The 27,419-nt window shown below is 31.7% G+C and overlaps 2 protein-coding genes across 4 annotated transcripts; both read right to left on the bottom strand.

Annotated features, from left to right (window-relative positions):
- Positions 1-1,602: 1,602 nt before the first annotated feature.
- LOC132751732 (uncharacterized) lies at positions 1,603-26,288 on the bottom strand. Of its 3 annotated transcripts, none has more exons than XM_060741947.1 (11): positions 25,958-26,288; positions 25,660-25,713; positions 22,811-23,220; positions 5,773-5,818; positions 4,376-4,501; positions 4,091-4,166; positions 3,761-3,837; positions 3,476-3,551; positions 3,160-3,227; positions 2,001-2,031; positions 1,603-1,808 (listed from the first exon to the last, which is right to left on the bottom strand). In XM_060741947.1, the coding sequence occupies exons 1-11, from the start codon at positions 26,010-26,012 to the stop codon at positions 1,733-1,735; spliced, it is 1,095 nt and encodes a 364-aa protein (XP_060597930.1). In that variant the 5' UTR covers positions 26,013-26,288; the 3' UTR covers positions 1,603-1,732. The 3 variants fall into 3 exon arrangements, with proteins under 3 accessions (XP_060597930.1, XP_060597929.1, XP_060597931.1); XM_060741946.1 differs by having other exon boundaries at positions 25,306-25,713; positions 25,958-26,285; XM_060741948.1 differs by lacking the exon at positions 25,660-25,713 and having other exon boundaries at positions 25,958-26,287.
- LOC132751734 (uncharacterized) lies at positions 14,727-22,950 on the bottom strand. The gene is made up of 7 exons (XM_060741949.1): positions 22,810-22,950; positions 18,371-18,414; positions 17,193-17,318; positions 16,890-16,965; positions 16,557-16,624; positions 15,394-15,424; positions 14,727-15,202 (listed from the first exon to the last, which is right to left on the bottom strand). Exons 2-7 carry the CDS (start codon positions 18,381-18,383, stop codon positions 15,127-15,129), a joined length of 390 nt encoding a protein of 129 aa, XP_060597932.1. The 5' UTR covers positions 18,384-18,414; positions 22,810-22,950; the 3' UTR covers positions 14,727-15,126.
- Positions 26,289-27,419: the final 1,131 nt, after the last annotated feature.

The raw sequence follows: 27,419 nt of genomic DNA, 5'->3' as shown, positions 1-27,419 counted from the left end.
AATGCCCGTCTTTATTTTACCTGAACTTATGAACTGTTCTTCAGACATTAATGCTAAATAATCACATGTATGTAGTGCAGTCAAATCCTAAGTTGATTGTTGCTTCATTGCTGTTGTTTTTTAAATATTAGACACATAATCTTATATATTTAACAATGTTAGACTCAAATATTCATAATCAACTCACACAGACAAACAAACAATATCTAAGAAAGGTAGTATGTTCTGGTAATAAATTTTGCAGATGTTAACAATTCTTCTTTGCAATTCATAACATCATTTTAAGTTACATTAGTATACATGGCATAATGAATCTAATGATATAATCAAGGCCTATCTTTATCGTTTATTCTTAAATATATTAAGGCAAAATTAAATAATTTTTGCTCATTATTTATCGAAATACATGCTGAATACGAACAAACTACAATACAACTCATATATGTTTTTGTCGGACTGGCACTGTCTTATTCTATCACCTCAGTTATAATTTGTGAAAACTAAACAGGAAGGCATGCGCGCATATATACAAAAATGTATGAAGCTCTAGCTATACTATAAAGGACGTAAGGTAGGTCAATCTAGGTATGTGGTTCATAATATGTTTGAAAAAGAAAAGTATCGAATCGGATTCGAACAACAGATAAAGTGATATTGATTGATCGTCCATAGTTTCCTTGCATTTCTTGTTACTGATTGATTTATATATTCCTTGAAATTAAGTCATGTGTACCTTTGATTTAAATTATTCAGTGATCTATCTGCTTCAGAAGGAAACCATAAAGCTACATGCCAAATATTAAAAAAATCCACTTTGAGAAAAATGTATTACGATTCTTAGAAAAGTAAATATAATTACAACTACATGTTATTTGCAATGAATGACTGATTTTGTAGTATTTATAACCATACTTTGACTAAATTACTGACAGAGTAAGGGGGTAAGTTCTGTACATTTTGACCTTTATTTGGCAATGCATGTGGATTGAAAAGGCCTTGTGCAATGTGTAAATTACTTTCGTTTTTCGCTTGACACGATTTTTCTAAATAATACAGTTTCAGACTTTTCATGAAAATTAGCATGAATCTTGAGGCATGTTGTTTTCAAATATGACAATAACGTACATGTATTTCTTTTAATTTGTAACATATATCATTGTCTAACAAGTCTCGATGACAGGATATTAGACACATCACGTATTGAAGTTTGCTAGTTAGAGCCTTGCTGAGTCATTAATTGTTTATTCAGTTTTTTTCTTAATTTGTTTTTATATTTTCCGAACCACTATGTATATTTGAATAGCTAGATGATGAAGGGGTTTCAGGTTATTAAGCTTATTACTCACTGTATGGTACATGAAACTGTGCAAATTTTCCGTTCTGTTTTCATCCAGGATAGAGGAAACACAAACAACATGGGACGAGGTGTAAGCAGAGCCTGATAAAGGTTTTGCGGCTGTGTACGATGAACACATTTTTAATTAATTCTTTATGTCACACCAACATTTTTGGACTTTGTGACCGAACTTGACATTACTTTAATTACAATAAGGATTTGATACGGAATTGGGACTCATTAAATAAATAAAAGGCAAGATAATCCCTACATAATATTTATTGTATTTATGAATAAACCTTAAAATCATAGATAGTTATAGATTGTGTACAAAAACATTTATAACTGAAAGGAACCCAAGCAGCGAGATAGATCTTTCAAATCTGCCAATATGTTTTATCGACCAAGTTGTAGATCTGCATACGTTTGAGATGCCCCTGCTTCCCGTTCAAGACTCTCATACTGTGATTGGCTGAAATTATAGATATGTATAAATGATTAAAAAAACGTCAGGGTATTATGAAGTGAATGGTTTATTCAAAATATTAGAATCATATAATTTCAATACAACTAGGTATGTAAATTCCTTATCATAATTATTTAATAAAACATTATTGACAACAGTGGTAACTTCAGTTTGAACTTTATAATTTTAGTTCCTTACCTGTTTGGTACCGCGCTGGGATTTGCTGAAGCTGAAACATAAAAATAACATAACTATTGTTGGACTTTTATTTATGGCATAAGTGACAAGAGAAAATGCAAAATTTATTTGTACACATTAAATATACATCAGGAGGTAAATGTTGACATAAATAAAAATGGATATAGTCCATTTACAAATGATGCATGAATATAACTTTTTTTGCAAACTGACCTTCAAAAAACAAATAACAATAACCGAGTTAATACCAGAACACAACAGAATTTCGATTTACCATACATTTATGCATATGATAAAACAATTATAATTAAAACTTTATGCAAACATTTTCCAACATCAACTTTGGCCAATCATCATTGTATCAGTCAATCTTATGAAAAAATATAGTCAATACAGGTCAACTTGACAATGACAATATGAGCATAATGTCACTTAAAAAATACTAATAAATCGACTTAACATTGAACTTTACAAATTTGAATATATATGTATCAGTAAAAAATACTTAAAGTTAAACTATACGAGTATGTGATATAATAAGCACATATGACAATAAATAAAATGGTTTAGATTTAAAATTTTGCCACTCATTTAATATTCGAGTTTGAAGATAGGTTTATTAAGGTCCTCCAGCAAAAACACAAGATTTAATTGTTGGTGAATTAATAAAAAACAATACTTGAGGACTGGACAAACTTACTTTTCTTAAAATGAAAAAAATATTTTCTTATTATTTCTATCGAGTTTAAGTAAGTGAACATTAAATGTGAGATAAAGCAGCTAAATATGAATAACGGCAACCTGAACTTGGAAAGTAGCAAAAGGTGATGTCCCTTATTTGTCTTTTCGTAATAATTTTAGTATTGAAATGACATCGAGCTGGTTTGTGCTTATCTATATACATTGTCGTTTTGATGCGGAGGACTCCAGCCTATTGTCTTCGTGATCAATAACAACGCATTAAAACAACAGATAATAAAAACATAAAGATACCACTCCGACTGATGTTGTTTGTTTAATATACATACAAGTCAAAATCCATGTGCTATGATATTGATAATGAACCAGTAAAATATACAGATGCCAAAACTATGCGATAATATATCAATCACTATCAGTTAAATAATTCGCAATGTTAATTTTAAAAAATCGGTAATACCGTCTAGGAGATCATAAGTCATCCTGTTTTCCGTATCTGGTCTGTTTTGAAGTTGTTCATAGGTATTTCTAGAAAAATATTTATCAAGATAATAAGATTTTGCCATGTGGTCAGCTATTCTTTTTTTCTGTTTTTTTTTTTTTTAAACAAATTAGAAATATGGTTATGTAATAATTTTTTATGTGTGTAATATTCATGTAATTCATATTTAGTATATTTATTGCATTAAAGTTGTAAGTGATAAAAACCATGGAGCAAATGATACCAAATATTATCTATTTTAAGCAATATAAAACTAGAATAAATGGCTGCTTACGGTGGGAGTGACGAAACGTTTAATTCTGTTTCTCGTGACACTGATGTTGGCTTGTGTTGATCTTGATTCTTCAGGCCTATTTCAAAAGAAAGGATCTTAGGTTTTTGAACTTGGTTTTAATACTGAACTGCTTCACGAGTGTCAAAAACACAGATTTCGGTGTCATTTATCTATCAATTTATTGAACATTTAGTGCAAATCAAGTCTTTTCCTATCATTTTTTTTAAAAATAAATTACAAAAATCATAAAGATGACATTAAACTACATGTAGTTAATTAAAGTACCGGAAATACCGTCTAGGAGATCATAAGTCATCCTGTTTTCCGTATCTGGTCTGTTTTGAAGTTGTTCATAGGTATTTCTAGAAAAATATTTATCAAGATAATAAGATAATAAGATTTTGCCATGTGGTCAGCTATTCTTTTTTTCTGTTTTTTTTTTTTTAAACAAATTAGAAATATGGTTATGTAATAATTTTTTATGTGTGTAATATTCATGTAATTCATATTTAGTATATTTGTGCATTAAGTTGTAAGTGATAAAAACCATGGAGCACAATGATACAAATATTATCTATTTTAAGCAATATAAAACTAGAATAAATGGCTGCTTACGGTGGGAGTGACGATCTGTTTAATTCTGTTTCTCGTGACACTGATGTTGGCTTGTGTTGATCTTGATTCTTCAGGCCTATTTCAAAAGAAAGGATCTTAGGTTTTTGAACTTGGTTTTAATACTGAACTGCTTCACGAGTGTCAAAAACACAGATTTCGGTGTCATTTATCTATCAATTTATTGAACATTTAGTGCAAATCAAGTCTTTTCCTATCATTTTTTTTTAAAATAAATTACAAAAATCATAAAGATGACATTAAACTACATGTAGTTAATTAAAGTACCTGTTACTGTCCGTTTTCTTTTTAAAACGACCCATATACAAACCGCACCGATTAGAACACTAACAATTAGTGAGCCAATGACAATCGCGGCGATAGCTCCTGCTGCTATACTTATGTCATTTCCATCTGCAATAACAATAACACGATAAAGTATTGATAGTGCCTGCTCTAAACAACATATCTCGTTACAAGGACTTCATTCGCATACAATTAATGAAGAAGGTTGTTTTTATATATTTATACTCTCACTCATTTACACAAAAAGATATCTAATGGATTTAAAGTTGTACCTAATGAAATGTTTTTATAACATCTATAAATGGTAAAATTATGTTGTTTTCATAAATTTGTGGTTTATTATGAAATAAGTTTTAAATATGATAATTATTATTGTTAAATATATGCGGGTATACTATCTGCTGAAATAATTCATCAAAGCCTGGTCACATTATTCTCCAAATGAAAGCTTAAAACGTGGGAAAATACAGGTAACATTACGAAATAGATATGAAAAAATGGCCCTGTTGTAAAGGTGAAGGCAACCTCCTAACTGCTACTCACAAACCTATGTGTTATTTATTGTACATTGAACAAATACGGAAATGATATAAAACTAACTGTAACAAAACTGAACAAACATCGTTCAAACTGCTTATATATTGAGATGCTAAAGTTGAGAATTTACTTTGTACATTTTGATACCCTTTACTCATCATAAAATATTCAATGTTCTGTATTTCATCAAAAATTAAAACACATTACCCATACATAAAGGGTTTGAGCTGGTGATCCAGAATAGTCTAAAATATTTTACTCTTCAAAATCATTCTTGTGCGAATTTATAAGATATTAACTACTTCTGAATAGCATTTTAGATCTGCCTATAACAGGTAAAGAATTAGCTTCCAATGATCAAATTCTTTAGAAATCCTGCTTTGTTCCATTAATTTGCCTGATAAATATTCGCCTTAGACCTGACCCATTATGATTGGCAATTGTTCGTCACCGGATATCTTGACCGGATGTTTACATTCACTGTTAAATTTAGACGCAAAAACAGTATTGCTATAATAAAAATCCTCAGCAGCACCATTGGTCAATTTCTGGGCATGGCCCTACGTAGCCAATTACATTGAATCGAGAAAATAATAACTCCCATTGGCCTTAGGGAATTTGACAATTTAAAAAGTGAGGGATAATAATATCTTTTATTTTTCAAACAAGGCGCCTGTCAAATAATCAGTATCTCAATTTCAGGCAACATTGCAACAAATATTATGCATAAAGGCCCATATTTTATTTTACCTTTTCCTTTTTTTTATTAGATTAGAGCTAGTAAAAGTAATATACTCAACCCATCTACATATAAAAGAGCATTGAATAAGTTGCTGTTTTACCTGTTGTACTCATAGTACGGTTTGTCTCTCCACTACTTTGGTTATTTGTAATAAAACAAGTTCGATTAGTGACCACATGTGTGTTACCTCATGATAGCCAATTTCATGTACAAGTAGACACAGAAATCATTAACCATGTTAACTGGGCAAAATGGGTTTTTATTCAAAGGCCATAACTCAGCCAAAAATTATTCAACAGGGTAACCCGTGAAATATGCACAAGGACCTGAACTATCGAACCAAACTGTCATTGAAATTGCATTAGTGATTCAAGGGGAGAAGTCCGAAAACATTTTAAAAACAAAAAAATATCAAAGGGTCATAACTCATGCACAACTATACAGGGTATTGATCATTCCTTTTAAGTTTGGATGAAATTGCACTAGTAATTTCAGAGAAGTCGTCCATACAATCTTTTGTGCAGCTGGTTACACAATAAAATCATTTTTTATTCCATTGCAATAACCCGGCGAAAATCAATTAAGCAGAAAGCCCGTTTAATATGCGCAAGTACTTGAGCTAATAATCAATCCTGTAAAATTGCGTTAATTTGGAAAAGTAGTATAAGGGTAGTAGTCCAGAAAATCTATAACAATAAAAATAATTAAGGGACCATAACTATGACAAAAATCATTGTACAAGAAAAGCCGGTAAAATAGCTAAGGATCAAACCAAATATTCACAAGGTTGTATCCTATCAGGTATTTAAATCCTGTTGTTCACGGGTAACAGCAAGGGGTGTGTTTTATTAGGCTTTAGAAAGGTAAGTGGTTCACAACTAAATAAAGGATTAAACAGATTTGCCTTATGTGTTGCACACGCCAACAAAACCATTAACAAAGCGTTTAAAGTAGTTGAATGTATGCAGAAATTTGTCCAGAGGTATAAGTGACTGTGACTTCTTAAGAGGACAAATTTCTTTTCCTTGCCATCTTTAACAATGCACATACTTGTATAAGTGGTTAATTTTGCGACGTGGAAATATTTGGGATTTTGGGTAATGTGAAATTATTCGCAGCGTAAAAATTATTTCTTTTGGGGCAAATGTTGTTTTCTATCATTTTTAAACAAGTTTTCATACAGCAACTTACATGAGTTAAAGTTGGGACTGTTGAGGTTAATGAGATTGAATTCTCTCATTGCTTGTTTTTTTTAAGTTTGGTCTTAACAAGTCATAAATATTTTAAAGAAAATATATATGTGTGTTGATAACAACAATAAGTTATTCATAAAACAGAATGATGTCGTCACAATATGACCGAAGGCCCTTTATCAAACTAACAAATGTATAATTTCAATTGATTATTATAAAATAATAGAGGGTATTAAAAAACTGAATAGAATAATAAAAAATAATAGCATATTCTTAACATGTACCTGCTTAATTTAATGAAACAATTCTGACGCAAAAATATCCACTTATATAGTATATACATCCTGTATACTATTTGAAAGTTTATTCTAGGTTCATGTATGTTAACATTTTGAATTTTACATTACATATAATTTGCTATTTAAATTCAATGATGACATAAATGTGTACAAACAGGGGTAGTAGTCCTATCGTAAGGTTTTAAAAAGAATAGTTTAAGGGACTTTCTTTTGTTTAGCTCTGGACAATATTTCTTTACTTGTAAGGTCATTATATTATCTTTTATACAAAAACAAATGCTCAATGTTATAGATAACTTACTGACTCAATATAAAATTCGGATTGTTTCTCAGAGGTAAAAGAGTACCCATAAGGATTTCCACTGAACAGTAAACATAACACTCGAATGCCAGATTGTTATCCCGTTTAGCATCTGCTGCTTGTTGCGTTTGTACTTGATTGAAGCCACTCGGGTATATCCGCATTGATTGTCACTGGGTTGCAGTGCCTTCATCAACAGTACCTTGATGGTGGTTTCGTAGCCAATAAATTCATTGGTTGGTGAAGTTTCAGATGTTCTATGCCATCGATATAATAGTTTCTGGAAAGCTTCCTATATTAGCGTACACGTTTAGTTCAAACTCCGATGCTCCTACCTCAGCAGTGGCCATGTCTGATGGTGATATTTTCCTTGTTCTAATGAAACCATTCTTCCTTGTAAGTAATGATGTCACATTAGGTTTTACTGAAATTGTTATTGCAAACATTACATGGTTGATATAATATTTTTATTAAACGCTGTCATTTCTACTTATGCTTTATATTATGAATTATTCGGCAAGAGGGGAGTGAAAGAGATTTATTCTTAACCCTATACATGCTGGAAATATTGTCGTGTGCTAACAATTTGTCTTATTAAATTTTTTACTATATTTGATTTTCTCAGAAAATCATTGTGCATTTTAGGATGCCTAGTTATAAAGAATTCTGGTCTTTTTAGGCTTCTGTGCGCTGTTAACATACAAACGAGTTTAAAAGATTTTGTACAAATAATCACCCGTGAATTTATCTTTCTCTGCATTCATCTAACCTGTTAACATATATCTTTACCATTACCATTTTTTTCAAACTTTTTATTAAAAACTGTCTAAAAGTGTGAATTGTTTACCAACAGATTGTGAACAGAATAACTTCCGGCGAAATACCAGTCCACGCAAAACTATTAATTTTATTCTAACATTTTATTATATTTATGTATATTACTATTTCTTGTACAGAATATAATTCGATTTTCTATTTGAATTTGATAGTCAAGGTCATTACAGAACATAGTTATTAGCTTAAATAATCCAAACATGTCGGTGTTGACATAAGTGTTTTTTTGTCCAAGTACTACGACTACAATATGTATGTGAAAAAAAAAATCTGCAAACGAACGACCAATACTGCTAAATACTACTGCTACTACGATAAAACAAAGCAAAGATCAAACAAGGCAAGGCGACGGTCACCAGAATGTAGTCCCCGGAAAAACATAGCCATACTTGTAGGGAACCCAGAAGGTTACCGCAACAAAAATAGGAAAGAGCATAGGGCAGTAAAGGAGGGAGCAGTGTAACAATTATCAATTAAATAACAAGAAGGATTATACGTATAACAAAACCATAATGGCTAATACGAGAATTAAAGAATCTTAGGGGAAGTGTATGTATGTATTTTACATATTTTGCCAACCAAAGTTTTATATATGGTATGATGTACTACTTTTACGTATTAAAGGTTTAGATTATGCGTTATCTTTAAATTAAGAAACACATACTATATGCTGCGAACATTGCTTTCTATTCACTAACCATAACATGTACACCTCCTTTTGTATAACGGAAATAAAATAACCCAAATTTAAATAGATGTATTTATATTAAATTACACAAAACTTTTGATTGGTGTATTATATCAATAAAAAATGAAAATTTACCATATGCTGAGAAGGTGGCCTTTTTGTAAGACTGTACAATAAATTCCTGTTGTGGAACTTTATATTAATACATCTCACATTTATAAGCTGTAACATCATTGCAAACTAACTTTTCTATATTCATAGACAATGTAAGATATGTGTTAGCAGGTGTGTCGGAATCCCATGATCCTCTAGCAACATAATCTTTACTATCTGCTTTATTATCGTGACTTACAGTAGTGGCACTTTTTCCAAATTCCATTTTAGCTAATACTTCCCAAACTATTATAGAACGTGTTGCTGATGTAAGTTTCCATATCCATATGCGGTAAAAAATATCAACATCTGTTTCCGAGTTAGTGACATCGCATGTCATAGTTAATGTACCGTGTGCCTAGTAAAACTTTCTGCTTGCTAAAGGTAAAATCCACACCTGAAACCTGTAAATGTAACAATGTGGAATAAAAATGTATTTTGAAGTAACATTCCATAAATCCTACATCAGAACATTGTGCGACGTACCACGTTTCAAGTTCTGACATTTGGGCCGAACCACGGTTAATATTGTATGTTTTTAAAAAAGTGCATGTAGGTTGATATATTAATATTAAATGAAACAAAAACCTTTTGACCGTTGTGGTCCATGTAACAGTAGACAACTGAAAAATAATAAAGGTGGAGCTAAATCGTTTAATATTGTAATTGAGATTGCAAAATGACTTACCTTTAAAGAACGTAAATGCGATAAAGAAAACAAAACCTTTTAAAAGCCCTCGACATTTTTTTTACCTACGACGTTTAAAATGAAATTCTCTACTTTTATGAATTCAACTTTTACATCCAAGACTATGGCACATAAATTATTAACACATCATTTTTAGAATAGTTTATTAATGATACTAAAAATGATGTAAAAAATAAGAGACGGACTTTTAGTGTTGACAGTTATAAAATATTTAAAATTTGTTTGTGATGAAAACATCAATATAACATCGTGACTATATTGATGATAAGCAATCAAATAGATACTTGATAATGAAAACAGGAAAAGGCAATATAGATATACCGGATACATTCAACAGGATCTAGTTTTTCATAAACACTATTGTTTTATTTTCATTTCAACGTCAAAACACGCTAATTAGCGGGGGCGCGGGACGAAGTTTAACTTTTTTCGCGATCCCGTCAAGCGAAAAATCGAGAATTAACAAGTTAAAAAAGGAGGGGAGCGCGTGTATTCACTCCGCGCCCCGCAGTTTTATTTCTTATATTTCGCTCCGCGCCTCCTCGGGGCGAATTTTTTATCTATTAAACTTTACCGAATATTGCGGGAAACTGCTTCAGTTATTAAATTTCCCCTATGTTCGTTGTTCAATCAGTCTCTTCTGACTTGTAAAATACCATTTACATGGAAAAAGGCCAATGTGTGTGCTGTCTTTAAAAAAGGTGATCCATCTGTTCCAAATAACTATCGTCCGATTTCCCTGTTGTGCTGCATAGAAAAGGTTTTTGAACGTTATTATATTTAAGTATCTTTTTAATTTCTTCAAGATAATAACTTTCTTTCTTTGCCGTACAGTCAGGTTCAGACCAGGTGACTCAAAACGGTAAACCAGTTATCGTACTTGTACAACACATTCTGTAAAGCTTTAGATGACGGATTGTAAGAATTTAGAGCTGTGTTTCTTTGACATATAGTAAAGCGTTTGATAAATTTTGGCACAAAGGTCTTCTCTTTAAGCTGAAAGCTGCTGGAATAGAACGGTTGTCTACCTTAACTGGTTTTCTGACTATCTAAGTAAACAGGCACCAGGCGGTTATCCTACCTGGGGCCAATCAGACTGGTCGATAGTAAAGGCTGAGTACCCCAAGGGCTCCATCCTTGGGCCGCTATTATTTCTTGTTTTTTCATCAATGACATCGTGGGAAGATATAGGCTCTAAAATCAATCTTTTGCTGACGATACAAGTTTACATATTATTGTGTTGACAACCTGCTTCTGCTGCTGAAACTTCAATCTGATATAGACAAGATATCAGCTGGGCTGAAAAAATGGCTAGTTACTTCAATCCATCGAAGTCTGAATCTATGGTATCTCTCGTAAAAGAAATAAACCCTTTCACTCTTTCACTTCTAATGGCATAAACCAACAAATAACAACTGTAAACAGTCACAAACATCTTGGCATCCACCTTTTTCAGACGATTTGCTCGTGCATTGTCAAATTAACTATATTACCGAACGAGCTTGGAAGAGGATACAACATCATGAGGAAATTGAAGTTTCAACTTGACCGTAGATCTCTTTGGAAGTGATATATTTAACTTTCATCCGACCGCTTTTGGAATACGCCGATGTTGTCTATCTAAACTGCACACAATATGAGAAACTTGAGCTTGACAAAATTCAAAAATGAAGCGTCTCGTATTGTGTGCGGTGCTACAAAACTTGTATCATTAGACAAACTCCATAGTGAAGTTCCTTGGGAATCCTTAGAATCTCGAAGAAATAATCATATGCTTATCTTACTTTATAAAATGAAAAATGGCTTTAACACCAGATTACTTGTGTTCTTTACTTCCACCTTCTGTAGGCGAAAATTCAAGGTACGATCTACGCAATGCTACAAATATTCAGACTTTTCGAACACGAACTACTCTTTATCAAAATGCTTTTCTTCCAACTGCTCTGAATAAATGGAACGCCCTTCCAACTTGAAAAGTGCAAAATTTACGTTCACTGTTTGCTTTCAAATCCCATTTGAGGACGAAGCAGCTCTAGTTGTTCCGATTTATTTCTATGAAAGGCGATAGAAAATGGCAGATCTTTCATGCTCGACTTCGTACTGAATGTAGTTCACTAAATCAGCATCTATTTAAGAAAAATATTTCTCCATCTCCACTTTGTCAGTGTGGCATAGTGGAAAGTAATTACCACTTTTCTTTGAATGTCATCGCTATGCTGACAGCAGGGCCTCTTTTCTTAACACTATATCTACTATTTGTTCAGCAACTCTCCAAAAGTTATTAAATGGAGACCCAAACATTAGTGATGATGCAAAAGAGAGACTGTTTGAAGCCGTTCATACATACATCCGAGAAAGCAGGAGATTCTCTTAAGCATATTCACATCAGCTCAAATCAATAAATACTTCCATCTAAATCGCCGAACTATCCGAATGATCCACATTTAATTTATTTCTTCTTCTTTTCTATTTTTGCTGAAAGCTTCTTACTTCATTTCTTTCTATCTTAATTTACGTTATTTCTCTTTAATTTTATATAAACAAATGATGCAGTCTTGTATTCTCATTCATTTTTTTGTATTAATATTGCTTTACATTATAACTAAATGTTAGAAACAATTTTGACTTTAACTTCTTAAAAAAAAAATGTAAAATCAGATATATTTCAAGCAAGTCACATATACTGTCATACCGTATTTTATGCATTGTAAATCTATAAGGAGAAGGCCTTTATAAGCTCAGCTTTCGGACCCAATCCTTTTTCAGCATATTATGTTTGTATTGTGTACATTATTGTCTGTATATATATTGTGAATTTGTTCGAAATAAACTATGTTTAAACTATTAAACTTTGCCCCGCGCAATCGTTTATAAGCGACTTTTCGCTCCTCGCCCCTGCCATTTGAACTTGTTAATTTTTGACTTTTCGTTTGGCGTGATCGCGTGGTGAAAACACGAATGGCGCAAATCAGCCACCATATATAACTCATCATTTTCATATCCCGTTTCATCCAAAATGATAATTCAACAATTCATGTATACATCGCTAAATCGCCTCAAGATAAGTGGCGGAGACAAGTGGATTAAATCTTTAAGAATTTCCATTTAAACCTGGAGTTGCCCATGTACGAGTTAGATAAATGTATGAAGCCTCATAAGGGTTTCTACGGGTATGCTATTAAAATAATAAATGAGGAAATTACTCAAAATACATAAGAATAGTGTCAGTGTCTTGTCAAGAAACATTCATTTCTGTTTGTAATGTAAAGTGCATGTGTACTTTCCCCCTAAAGGTAAGACGACATGAACCCAACCGTTCGAAGCAGATCTGGCAAATCTGCGATCCAGTGCCTGAGATCCGCAAATCCAGCTCAACTTCAACTTTCCCCTCTCGTTTGTTAGCTAGAGCCTTGCTGAATCATTATTTTTTTTATTCAGTTTTTTTTCTTTATTTGTTTTTATATTTGAATCTATTAAAAATAATGGGGTTTTTATCGAGAATTCAAACTTGCAACAATGCGGATATAGTTTCGCCATGCTAACAACTAGGCCATTCGATCGTTTCATGTGCGTATTAAGGATCAAGAATTATATATTTGATAAAAAAATCCTAAATATGTAAATCGTAATAATGCACTGAAACTCAAAAGCTAATCAGTTTTAGGTCAATTTTGCCAAACAGTTATGGTGAAAATGTATTATAAGGGCACACTTGTGTTTACATTTGAAAAGCCAGATGATGTAGGTGTTTCTGGTTATTTAGCTAATTACTCACTGTCTGGTACATGAAACGGTACAAATTTTCCGTTATGTTTTCATCCAGGATGGAGGAAACACAATCAACATTGGACGAGGTGTTAGCCGAGCCTGATAAAGGTTTTGCGGCTGTGTACGAAGAACATATGTTAATTATTTCTTTATGTCACATCAACATTTTCGGACTTTTTGACCGAACTTTGTTTCTTTAATTACAATAAGGGTTTGATTTCGGAATTTTGGCTATTTAAATAAATAAAAGGGAAGATGGGGGGCTTATGACTTTATAAAACGAGGGAAAATTGGTTAAGTTTGGGTTTTATATTTGGGAATCAAGTGGTAAAATCGAACGGATCGGTTAAAATCTAGAAGATTAGGGATAAATGAACCCGGGTTTTTGATTTACAAAGATTTGTAATTTTTCCCAAATTTGACAAAATTTAATGGAAAGGAGAACCGTGTTGTTCATATGTAAAATACAAATATAACATTTTCAAATTTTTATCTATATATTTAGTAGAAAATCTTTATATACATGTAGAGTTCTCTTCATGAAAGCTGATTCATTTGAAAATAATGAAGTTTGTCTGGGACATAACTCTGAAACTATAAAAAATAACAACTTGAAACGTTGAAGGTAGATAGATCACATTGGGTAAAAATGCAGTGCGAAAGAACAATAACTCTGTTGTAACTAATTTTGGAGTTAGTGCCTTTTGTTCATTTTTACAATTTGAACTTTGCCTGGGGAATAACTCTGAAAACATAAAAGATATCTATAAGAAACTTTGTAAGTATTAAATCTCATTAAGTAGATGTGCAGTGTATAAGAACCATAACTCTGCTCTGCCTTATTTTGGAGTTATTGTCCTTTGTTAATTTTTACACTTTGAACTGGATATTAATAGATTCCGTCGGCATGATATTAGCCCTTAAAACTGGAGAAAATGAAAAATAATTACGAAGAATCACCCTTTAAAGCCGAATTATCTAATGGATAAGATCATAATTGACTGCCTGTCACACCTACACAACTAAAGATAAACTTGGTTCGCTCGAACTCGGATTGCTCGAATAACTCCCTTCGCTCAAAGTAATCGCCATATAATGTTTAAAATGTCGTTGTTTGTACAAATAAACCTCAAAATCTTAGACAGGTTAAGATTGTGTCAAAAAACATTTATAACTAGTGCATACATGCATATGGCCCTTTAAAGTGGAAAAATAATTACGAAGAACTCTTTAAGCCGAGTTATCTTATTGAAAAGGAAAAAGATGAAAATACATTTGATTTTCTTTTCCACATCTATACAACTAGTTTGTTCGATCGAACTCGGATTGCTGGAATAACTTCCATTGCACGAAGACATCGTCTGGTCCTGGCATAATCCCTACATAATATTTATTGTATTTATGAATAACCCTTAAAATCATAGATAGTTATAGATTGTGTACAAAACCATTTATAACTGAAAAGGAACCCAAGCAGCGAGATAGATATTTCAAGTCTGACAATATGTTTTAACGGCCAAGCTTGAGATCTGCATACGTGTGAGATGCCCCTGCTTTCTGTTCAAGACTCTCATACTGTGATTGGCTGAAATTATAGACATGTATAAATAATTAAAAAACGTCAGGGTATTATGAAGTGAATGGTATATTCAAAATATCAGAATAAAATAATTTCATTACAACTAGGTATGTAAATTCCTTATCATAATTATTTAATAGAACATTATTGACAACAGTGTTTACTTCAGTTTGAACTTTATAATTTTAGTTCATTACCTGTTTGGTACTGCGCTGGAATTTGCTGACGCTGAAACATATAAATAACATAAATATTGCTGGTCTTATTTATTGAATAAGTGACAAGGGAAAATGCAAAGTTTATTTGTACACATTAAATATACATCAGGTGGTAAATGTTGACATAAATAAAAGTAGTCCATTTACAGATGATGCATGAATATAACTTTATTGCAACCTGACTATCAAAAACAGATAACAATAACCGAGTTTATATCAGAACACAACAGAATGCCGATTTACCATCAATTTATACATATAAGATAACAATAATTAAAACTTTATGCAATCATTTTCCAACATCAACTGTTGGCCAATCAACATTGTTGCTTTCGTAACAGTCAAACCTTTGAAAATTTATAGTCAATACAGGTTAACTTGACAATGACAATATGAGCATAATGTCACTTAAAAATTACGATTAAATCTACTTAACAACGAACATTACATATTTGAATATATCAGTAAAAATTACTTAATAAGGTCAAACTATTCGAGTATGTGATATTATAAACACGTATGACTTTAATTAAAATGTGTTAGATTTTAAAGTTTACAATTAATCTCATATGGGAGGTTAAAGACGGATTGAGTAAGCTCCTCCAGCAAATACACAAGTTTTAATTGTTGGTGAATTAATAAAAACAATACTTGAGGACTAAACAAACTTACTTTTCTTAAAATGAAAACAAAAATTTTCTTATTATTTCTAAGGAGTTTAAGTAAGTGAACATTAAATGCGAGATAAAGCAGCTAAATATGGATCCTCACAACATTAACTTGGAAAGTAGCAAAAGTGTGTGTTCCTTATTTGTCTTTTCGTAATAATGTTAGTATTGAAATGACATCGAACCGGTTTGTGCTTATCTATATTCACTGTCGTTTTGATGCGGAGGACTCCAGCCTATTGTCTTTGTAATCAATAACAACACATTAAAACATCAGATAAGTAATAAAACATAAATATACCACTCAGACTGATATTGTTTGTTTAATATACATACTTATGTCAAAATCCATGTGATATGATATTAATAATGAACCAGTAAAATATACAGATGCCAAATATATGCGATAATATATATCAATCAACATAAGTTAAATAATTCGCAATGTAAATTATGAAAAAAAATCGGAAATACCGTCTAGGAGATCATAAGTCATCCTGCTTTCAGTCTCTGTTCTATTTTGAAGTTGTTCATAGGTATTCCTAGAAAAATATTTATCAAGATAATAAGATTTTGCAATTTGGTCTTGCAAATACAACATGGTTCATCTCTTTCTTTCTGTTTTTTTTTCCACACAAATTAGAAATATTGATATGTAATAATTTGTTTATGTGTGTAATATTCATTTTATCCATAGTTATTTAGTATATTAGTGCATTAAGTTGTAAGTGATAAAAACCATGAAGCAAAAAGAAACAAATATGATATTCTCTAAGCTATATAAAACTAAAATTAATGTCGGCTTACGGTGAAATTGACGGATCATTTAATTCTGTTTCTCGTGACACTGATGTTGGCTGATCTTGATCTTGATTCTTCAGTCCTATTTCAAAAGAGATGATATTAGGTATGTTAACTTGGTTTTATACTGAACTGTTTCACGAGTGTCAAAACACAGATTTCGGTGTCATTAGTGTATCAATTTATGGAACTTTTTGAGCAAATCAAATATTTTCCTATACACATGTATAAAATATTATATTTTTTTTCAAAGTTAATTAAAAAAAATCATAAAAATGACTTAAACTACATGTAGTTAATTAAAAGTACCTGTTACTGTCCGTTTTCTTTTTAAAACAAGCCATATACAGACCGCACCGATTAGAACACCAACAATTAGTGAGCCAATGACAATCGCGGCGATAGCTCCTGCTGCTATACTTATGTCATTTCCATCTGCAATAACAATAACACGATAAAGTATTGATAGTGCCTGTTCTAAATAACATATTTCGTTACAGGGACTTCATTCGCATAAATTAATGATGAAGGTTGTTTTTATATATTTATTTATTTATTTGTTAAATATATGCGGGTATACTATCTGCCGAAATAATGTATCACAACCTGGTCACATTATTCTCCGAATGAAAGCTTAAAACGTGGGAAAATACAGGTAACAAAACGAAATAGATAATGAAAAAATGGACCTGTTGTTAAGGTGAAGACAACCTTCTAGCTGTTACACACAAACCTATGTGTTATTTATTGTGTTTTGAACAAATACGGAAATGATATAAAACTAACTGTAACCAAACTGAACAAACATTCACTCAAACTGTTACATTGAGATGCTAAAGTTGAGAAGTTACTTTGTACATGTAGAAACCATTAATCATTTATAAAATATTCAATGTTCTGTATTTCATCATTAATAAAACACATACCCATACATACAGGTCATGAGCTGGTGATCCAGAATAGTCTTAATATTTTACCCTCAATCATTCTTGTGCAAATTTATAAGATATCATACTTCTGAATAGTATTTTAGATCTGCCTATTACAGGTAAAGAATAAGCTTCAATTATCAAATTCTTTAGAAATCCTGCTTTGTTCCATTAGTTTCCTGATAAATATTCGCCTCAGACTTGACACGATTATGAATTGCAATTTTGTCACCGGATGTCTTGACCGGACGTTTACATTCACTGTTAAATAAAGGCTGTTTTAGACGCAAAAGCAGTATTTGCTATAATAAAAAAAATTCAGCTGCATATTTTCATTCTAGGCATGGCTCTACGTAGCCTATTAATATATCTATTTTTGCAAACAAGTCGGCTCTCAAATAATAAATATTTCAATTTAAGGGAACATTTAAACACATATCATGTATAAAGGGCCATTTTTATTTTACCCTTTCCCTTTTCCATTAAATTAAAGCGAGTTAAAGTAATATACTTATCCCATCTACATATGGAAGAGCATTGAACAAGTTATTGTTTTACCTGTTGTACTCATAGTATTGCTTGTCTTTCGCTACTTTGGTTATCTGTAATAAAACAAGTTCGATCAGTGATGTGTGTAACCTCATGATAGCCAATTGCCTGTTACAGCTACTGTGTAGAAATAGACACAGAAATCATTAACAGGGCAAAACGGGTTTTTACTTAAGGGCCATAACTAAGAAGCCGTGTAATATGCACAAGGACTTGAGCTATCGAACAAAAGTTTCATTGAAATTGCATTAGTGATTTAAGAGGAGAAGTCCAGACAATTGTTAAAAAACAAAAAAATATTAAAGGGTCACAACTCTAACAAAATTCGTTGAACCAAACATAGTATTGATCATTCCTGTTAAGTTTGGATGAAATTGCACTAGTAATTTTCAAAAAGTCATCCATACAAGCTTTTGCGTAGCTGGTAACACAATAAAATCTTTTTATATTCCATTGCAATAAATCTGCAAAAATCATTTAAGCAGAAAACCCGTTTAATATGCGCAAGTACTTGAGCTAATGATCAATCCTGTAAAGTTGCATTAATTTGCACAAGTAGTATAAGGGTAGTAGTCCAGAAAATCTATAAAAATAAGAATAATTAAGGGACCATAACTCTGACAAAAATCATTGTACAAGAAAAGCCGATAAAATAGCAAAGGATCAAACCAAATATACACAAGGATGTATCCTATCAGGTATTTAAATCCTGTTGTTCATGGGTAACAGCAAGGGATGATGTGTTTTATTAGGCTTTAGAAAGATATAGAGGATATTGAATGAGTGTAGTTTAATACTAAATTTATTAAACGAGTTGAATAAAAATCATATTATGCGAGCCTCTGGCGAGCATAATATTTTTTTATTGAACGAGTTTAATAAATTTAGTATTGAATCTACACGAATATAATATTCTATTTATCACATATATAAAATAAGATCAGTAAACTGTTAAAATGAGTAATTTTTCAATGACGCGCCTACAGTGTAAGGCTAACATTAGCGCGCTTTAACGCTATGTTTATATATAGTGCAAATGACGTCACGTCAAAGTGTTATTACACTAGTGTAATATCGTTTTTGTATTTTCTGATCGCAGATCAGTAAATACATAGCTATCATCCACGGCCTAACACAAAATTTCCTTACAGACCTAACAACGCAAAGTAGTTCTCACTCAAAACTTTTTAAAAACCAGCAATTTAAAAGAAAGAACATATTTTTGTTACAAGTGTCTAACAAATTACTACACATTCAAACTTTAAAAGTAGCGTTGGCTTATAGAATTGTCAATAAATGTACACTCACAAATTACGCGGATGAATATGATTTTAATCAATGAAAATGCTATTTTTAGCGATGTCGATTACCGAATACTACACAAATAAATCTGACTGCCGAGTAGTTGAATATATAGTTTCTACATGTTGGACTGTTTGGGCGAGAAGATTTTTGCTAAATTATTTACTTCAATTTTAAACAACAGGTTTACCCTGAACAAAATACCTCGACATTACCCTAACCCGAAATGCAATGGAAATTTTAATTTAGAATGACTTGATTTTATTCAGCCTGTGCGGCTTTAAAAACCCGAAATGCAATTTAGAATGACTTGATTTTATTCAGCCTTTGTTTTTAAAACTTCTCCGTGGCGCAGGGGTAACGCGCTCGTTTAGTGTGTGAGAGGTCTGGAGTTCAAATTCCAGTCGAGTCAACATTTTTTTTAAATTCTTTTTTAGTGTCTTCGTTACGATATGCAAGGATAAAGTGTGGCTATCATAAAAAATGAACATAAATGATTTTTTGATGCAACTCTAGTTATGCAAAATTCCGTATGTATCAAACTCTGGTGCCCTGCAAGATGAATTATAGTACATAAAAATAAACTTATACAGGAAAACACATACAGATATACAGTACGATTTAGATTGCAAAGATCAGAAAATACCACAGAGCTTGCAGCCCTTTGATTATTAAATGGCTTTATTACACTCCTGCGCCGCGTTTTATGTGATAAAAATGGTTCACAACTAAATGAAGGACAAGTAGAGATTTTGATGCTTAAGCATCAAGTCGCCGGATAGAAATATGATTGTATTATCATAAATAAAAGAAAATATCAGTTTAATTGTTCGAATATAAAGAAAAGAGGAACAATAAGTTGAGTAATGTTTATTCATAAACACGTTTTCATTTACTTGCCACAATTATATCTTTTTTGCTTAGCAATTTTGTCAAGAAACTGTTATCATTATTAAATAAGCAAGTATTGTTTGGCAATATTTACCCGAGACTCAATAATTTTCGGGAGCTGTATCGTTTGCTTACATAACTTATTATGATAAATGTTAACAATTTTATTGTAAGTATAATTACATGTATAATTATATCAATTAATACTGCTAGATGGCCTAATGGTAAGTATGACGAAGTGGTAACCTACATGTAGTAGGCGCAAGTTCGAATCTCGGACAAATCCTGTGTGTAGTTTTCATAAATTGATTTTTATTATATCTTTTAACTTTATGAAACATAAGTTGATAAATCGTGTGTTTCATTTCCAGCACTTTATTTCATAATTTTGATAAACGGTCAAGTTTTGCAAAATACAAAAAGTATTATAAAAGAAAACATAAAAAATCACTGACTTCAATTTGAAACTAACTTAAAATCTAACACCTTGTCATCGAGGCTTGTAAAGCAAGTGATATGATTATAATTCTATTTGTAATTCTACTTTATACATATACCGTTGTACGAAAATTACCGACAAATTATTACCGATCATCGAATATTTGCAAAGTGACTATGAAAAATATATATGCTTAATTATGCTTAAAACAATGCAATTCTACTGTAAAAGTGTTGTCTGCATAAACAAATTATTCTTATGCACTATCAAAAAATATATTATTTAGCTGAAATCAATATTCCTGTCGTTACATACGATAAAGTTAATATTTAATTGCCTTTCAGTGCAATAAACTATCAACACAAAATGGTTTATTAGTTTTCTCTGTGTATTCAATAAGATTCAGACCCCTACTGTCATACCGAGATTTTTCATACAAAATTACTTTGATTTGCACTTTATCAGCTGCTAACCATTCACATGTTACCTGTATGTCTATCTTATCAGCCATTTGTTACTATTAATAGATTTCATAACAATAACATACAGCGTGTAGTCACGTGATTCTGGGAGAAACTGTTTATAATAAATAAGATAAAAAATAGAATAAGTCTCATAAGATACAAACAACCAGATAATTAAAAAGTGTCATTTCAAATATCATGCATGATTTATTTATCATAAAATAGCAACGCTTTACACTTTAGAAAAAGTAAAAGCATCCCTAAATTCAATGACTGGTCCATAGGGATACGTCATTAATTCATTATTCACAATATTGTAATGTTGCTTTTTACGATGTTAGTACTTGAATATTTCATTTCATTTAGCAACATTATTGTATGTTTGAATTTTTGAGATTACTGAAAACAATTGTAGTCTTTAATTGTTCAGTAATTATTATGCTTTTATTTACAGAAATTAATGCCTTCTCCTACCATAGGTATAATATTAAACTGTTACAAATATAGTCGCCGGTTTCTACCGGCGACTAATTAAACAGATTTGCCTATGTGTTGCAAACGCCAACAAAACCATTAACAAAGAGTTTAAAGTAGTTGAATGTGCAGAAATTGTCCAGAGGTATACAGTGACTGTGACTTCTTAAAGAGGCAAATTTCTTTTCCTTGCCATCTTTAACAATGCACATACTGTATAAGTGGTTAATTTTGCGACGTGGAAATATTTGGGATTTTGGGTAATTGAAATTATTCGCAGCGTAAAAATTATTTCTTTTTAGGCAAATGTGTTTCTATCATTTTAAAACAAGTTTTCATACAGCATCTTACATGAGTAAGTTTGACTGTTCAGGTAATGAGATTGATTTCTCTCATTGCTTGTTTGTTTAAGTTTGGTCTTAACAAATCATAAATGTTTTAATGAAAATATATATGTGTGTTAATAACACAATAAGCTATTCATATAACAGAATGATGTTTTAAAATATGACCAGGCCCTTTATCAAACTTACAATGTATACAATAATAGCATATTCTTAGCATGTACCCTGCTTAATTAATGAAATCAAATGTTTGTGACGCAAAAATATCCACTTACACAGTATATACATCCTGTATACAATTTGAAAGTTTATTCTATGTTCATGTATGTTTACATTTTGAATTTACATTAAATATATTTTCTATTTGCATTCAATGATGACATAAATGTGTACAAACATGGTAGTTATCTATAAAGGTTTTAAAAGACAGTTTAAGGGACTTACTTTTGTTTAGCTCTGACAATATTTCTTACTTTAAGGTCATGATATTATCTTTTATACAAAAACAAATGCTCAATGTTATAGATAACTTACTGACGTCAGTATAAAATCTCGGATTGTTTTCAGAGGTAAAAGAGTACCCATAAGGATCTCCACTAACAGTAACATAACACTCGAATGCCAGATTGTTATCCCTTTTGGCATCAGCTGCTGTTGCGTTGTACTTGATTGAAGCCACTCGGGTATATCCGCATTGATTGTCACTAATTGCAGTGCCTTCATCAACAGTACCTTGAGGTGGTTCGTAGCCAATAAATTCATTGGTTGGTGAAGTTTCAGATGTTCTATGCCATCGAATAATAGTTTCTGGAAAGCTTCCTATATTAGCAGTACACGTTAGTTCAAACTCATCTCCTACCTCAGCAGTGGCCATGTCTGATGGTGATATTCCTTGTACTATGAAACCATTCTTCCTTGTAAGTAATGATGTCACATTAGGTTTTACTGAAATTGTTATTGCAAACATTACATGGTTGATATAATATTTTATTAACGCTGTCATTTCTACTTATCTTATATTATGAATTATTCGGCAAGAGGGGAGTGAAAGAGATTTATTCTTAACCCTATACATGCTGGAAATATTGTCGTGTGCTAACAATTTGTCTTATTAAATTTTTAACTATATTTGATTTTCTCAGAAAATCATTGTGCATTTTAGGATGCCTAGTTATAAAGAATCTGGTCTTTTTAGGCTTCTGTGCGCTGTTAACATACAAACGAGTTTAAAAGATTTTGTACAAATAATCACCCGTGAATTTATCTTTCTCTGCATTCATTCTAACCTGTTAACATATAATCTTTACTATTACCATTTTTTCAACTTTTTATTAAAAACTGTCTAAAGTGTGAATTGTATACCAACAGATGTGAACAAATATACTTCTGGCGAAATACCAGTCCACGCAAAACTATTAATTTTATTCTAACATTTTATTATATTTATGTTATATTACTATTTCTTGTACAGAATATAATTCGATTTTCTATTTGAATTTGATAGTCAAGGTCAGTTACAAAACATAGTTATACTTAAATAATCCAACATGTCGGTGTTGTCATAAGTGTTTTATTTGTCCAAGTACTACGACTACGATATGTATGTGAAAAAAATCTGCAAACGACGACCAATACTGTAAATACTACTGCTACTACAATAAAACAAAGCAAAGATCAACAAAGCAAGGCGACGGTCACAGAATGTAGTCCCCGGAAAAAACATAGCCACACTTGTAGGGGAACCCAGAAGGTTACCAAACAAAAATAGGAAAGAGCACAAGGGCAGTAAAGGAGGGAGTACTGTAACAATTATCAATTAAATAACAAGAAGGATTATACGTATATCAAAACCATAATGGCTAATACGAGAATTAAAGGATCTTAGGGAAAGTGTTGGTGGGGACAAGATAAAAAATGAGGTGGTATGTGATGGAATACTTACCGCTGAAGACAATTAACAAGGTGGTACATTACAGAACGTGTCACAATACTAACCAAGTTTTGATACACAAGACATACATGCGAAGGTCTCAAAGGGTACGCCTTAGAACGGTCTGTGGTAAAACACGCTTGGGGTTAAGACCAGTTGTAGGCTCGACAAACCACACTCTTAGCCGCAATAGGTTCGCTTACAGTATAACAGTGTAAATAAAATAAATACCCGCAAAGTGAATTTCTAATAGTTGTCATGGTAATATTCGACGAAATAACTAACATTTCGACATAAATGACAATTAACCGTAAAAATAAATATACATTTCTGTAAATAGTATATGACATCACACCATATATAACAGTACAAAAATCGGAAATCCTTATGTGATATACAATATGTAAGTATTTCTTGCTACAAGATGAAAATGCAATCTGATACGAGTTTTAATTTCTAATAGCATTTAGAACAACCTTAAGCTAAAGCCATCAACTAACGCTCTTAACATGAGAAACTAAAACTATAGTGTTCCACATGAAGTAATGAAAGGACAAAATAATTTGATCATTTCTATCATTATTAACTAAATAAATTTAAGGATTTTACATTTCATTATGAAAATATTCTGAAAATAAAACAGACAATCATAACAAATCTTATAAACATGCAAGAATGATACAGTTAATAAAGCTTAATACGACAGTGCATATGTTAGGAAAACTTGTACTACGAACAAATACAAGTGAACATGTCATTCTATACACATTTGTCAAATATGTTCCAGACAGTTAAAACGAATTTTAATATCCGTTCATACATGTATATTCAAGTATGGATTGTACATATTTTGCCAACCAAAGTTTATTATATGGTATGATGTTACTACTTTTACGTATTAAAGGTTTGAAATATGCGTTATCTTTAAATCAAGAAACAAATATATTATATTGCGAACATTGCTTTCTTTTCAGCTGACATTACATTTACACCTCATTTTGTATCATGGAATGAAATAACGCAAACTAACATAGGTGCATTATATTAAATTACGCAATAATAACTTTGGCTGGTGTGTATATCAATAAAAATGAAATTACCATATGCTGAGAAGGTGGCATTTTTGTAAGACTGTACAATACTTCCTGTTGTTGAACTTTTATAATACATCTCACATTTATAAGCTGTAACATCATCGCAAACTAACTTTTCTATGTTCATTGACAATGTAAGATATGTGTAAGCAGGTGGTGTTGATCCTCTAGCAACATAATCTTTACTATCTGCTTTTATATCTTGACTTAAAGAAATAGTTGCATTTTTTCCAAATTCCATTTTAGCTAATACTTGCCAATGTATTATAGAATGTGTTGTTGATTTAAGTTTCCATATCCATATGCGATGAAAAGTATCAACGTCTGTTTCAGTGACATCACATCTCATAGTTAATGTACCTGTGCTGCCTAGTAAAACTTTCTGCTTGCTAAAGGTAAAATCCACACCAGAAACTGTAAATGTAACAATGGGAATAAAAATTGTATTTTGAGTAACATTCCAAATCCTACATCAAACATTGTGCGACGTATCCACGTTTCAAGTTCTGACATTTTAATTTTGTATGTTTTTTAAAAAGTGCATTTGATAGTATTAATATATAAATGAACAAAAACAGTTTGACCGTTTGGTCCATGTATACAACTGAAAATAATTAGGGCTAAATCGTTAATTGTAATTGATTGCAAAATGACTTACCTTTAAAGAACGTAAATGCGATAAAGAAAACAAAACCTTTTAAAATTCCCGACATTTTTTCCTACGATTTAAATAATCTCTCTACTTTATGAATTCAACTTTTACATCCAAACTATGGCACATAAATAACACATTATTTTTCAATAGTTTATTAAAATATAAAATGTGAAAATAAGAGACGGACTTTGGTGTTGACAATTATAAAATTATTTAAAATTGTTTGTGATGATAGACATCAAATAACATCGTGACTATATTGATGATAAGTAATCAAATAGATACTTGATAATGAAAACAGGAAAAGGCAATATAGATATACCGGATACATTCAAAGGATCTAGTTTTTCATAAACAATATTGTTTTATTTTCATTTCAACATTAAAACACGCTATTTAGCGGGGGCGCGAGACGAAGTTTAAATTTTTTTTTCGCGATCCCGCCAAGCGAAAAGTCGAGAATAAACAAGTAAAAAAAGGAGGGGAGCGCTGTTACACCGCAAAAAGTCTGTAACACCGCAAAACGTTTTGAAGAGGGAAGGAGATTGAGCTATTGTTGTGACGGGGGGAGGGGCTTTAGCCGCCTAGTCATAGATGTATGAATGACATCTGATCATTGATAACAAAGAAATGGCAGTTTTATCAAAATTCAATGATTTGACTTTAAAATATGTCTTTATTTTTATTATTCAAAGGCAAATAACTCTTGACATATTCAGTCGTTTTAGCTTGATCAAGACCTTATTGTTATACATATTCTGTATAAAACAATTAAGAATGGAGAAGAAACGAAAGCACTAACAAGGTGAAATATAGTGCGTTTTTTGTTGTTGTTGATTTTTTTGTTAGATTTACCCTATAACCTAACTTTGTTGAGATGTTTTGGTCATAGATATTCTGTTGAAACTTGTTAATATTGAAAAAGAAATGAAAGCGTTGGAGTGGTAACAATATGAAATATAACAGATACTGTAATTCAAGGGCAGAAAACTCAGGACATATTGCTTAGAGTATGTGGATGCTAAAGTGGTAACAAGCTATATTTGGACGGACAGACAGACATGCGCATACTCAGATGAGCTAAAATTAACACAAAATGACACCTTATAATAATTGGTCAAAATGAACAAAATTATATGAACTTTCATATATGGACGTTATGTGGCAGAGCCATGCCTTTTTGCCGCAAAATGTACGTCAGAAAAATGTGGACGATATGCGCCGCAAAACGTCGATATTAGTACGTTTGCGGTACGGACGTTTTGCGGTGTTACAGAGCGCGTGTTTTCACTCCGCACCCCGCCGTTTTATTTCATATATTTCGCTCCGCGCCCCCTCGGGGCTCCGCGCAATCGTTTATAAGCGACTTTTCGCTCCTCGCCCCTGCCATTTTAACTTGTTAATTTTTGACTGTTTCGTTTGGATGGACCGCGTGGCGAAAACACGAAGGCGCAAATCAGCCACC

Source organism: Ruditapes philippinarum, unplaced genomic scaffold (assembly GCF_026571515.1).
Source record: "Ruditapes philippinarum isolate M1 unplaced genomic scaffold, ASM2657151v2 ctg834_1_1_1_1, whole genome shotgun sequence".
NCBI lineage: Eukaryota > Metazoa > Mollusca > Bivalvia > Venerida > Veneridae > Ruditapes > Ruditapes philippinarum.
Note: the sequence above shows the minus strand (reverse complement) of the source record. Positions and strands in the feature narration are given on the sequence as shown.

Coding starts and splice junctions, on each gene's coding strand:
- LOC132751734 (XM_060741949.1), bottom strand. Junction 16,625..16,889: donor AATGATCCGTCAATTTCACC/GTAAGCCGACAT, acceptor ATATTTTTCTAG/GAATACCTATGAACAACTTC. Junction 15,203..15,393: donor TCCAGCGCAGTACCAAACAG/GTAATGAACTAA, acceptor CTATAATTTCAG/CCAATCACAGTATGAGAGTC.
- LOC132751732 (XM_060741946.1), bottom strand. CDS start 26,012: ATGTCGGGAATTTTAAAAGGTTTTGTTTTCTTTATCGCATTTACGTTC. Junction 3,552..3,760: donor TCTCCTAGACGGTATTTCCG/GTACTTTAATTA, acceptor CTTTTGAAATAG/GCCTGAAGAATCAAGATCAA. Junction 3,228..3,475: donor AACGTTTCGTCACTCCCACC/GTAAGCAGCCAT, acceptor ATATTTTTCTAG/AAATACCTATGAACAACTTC.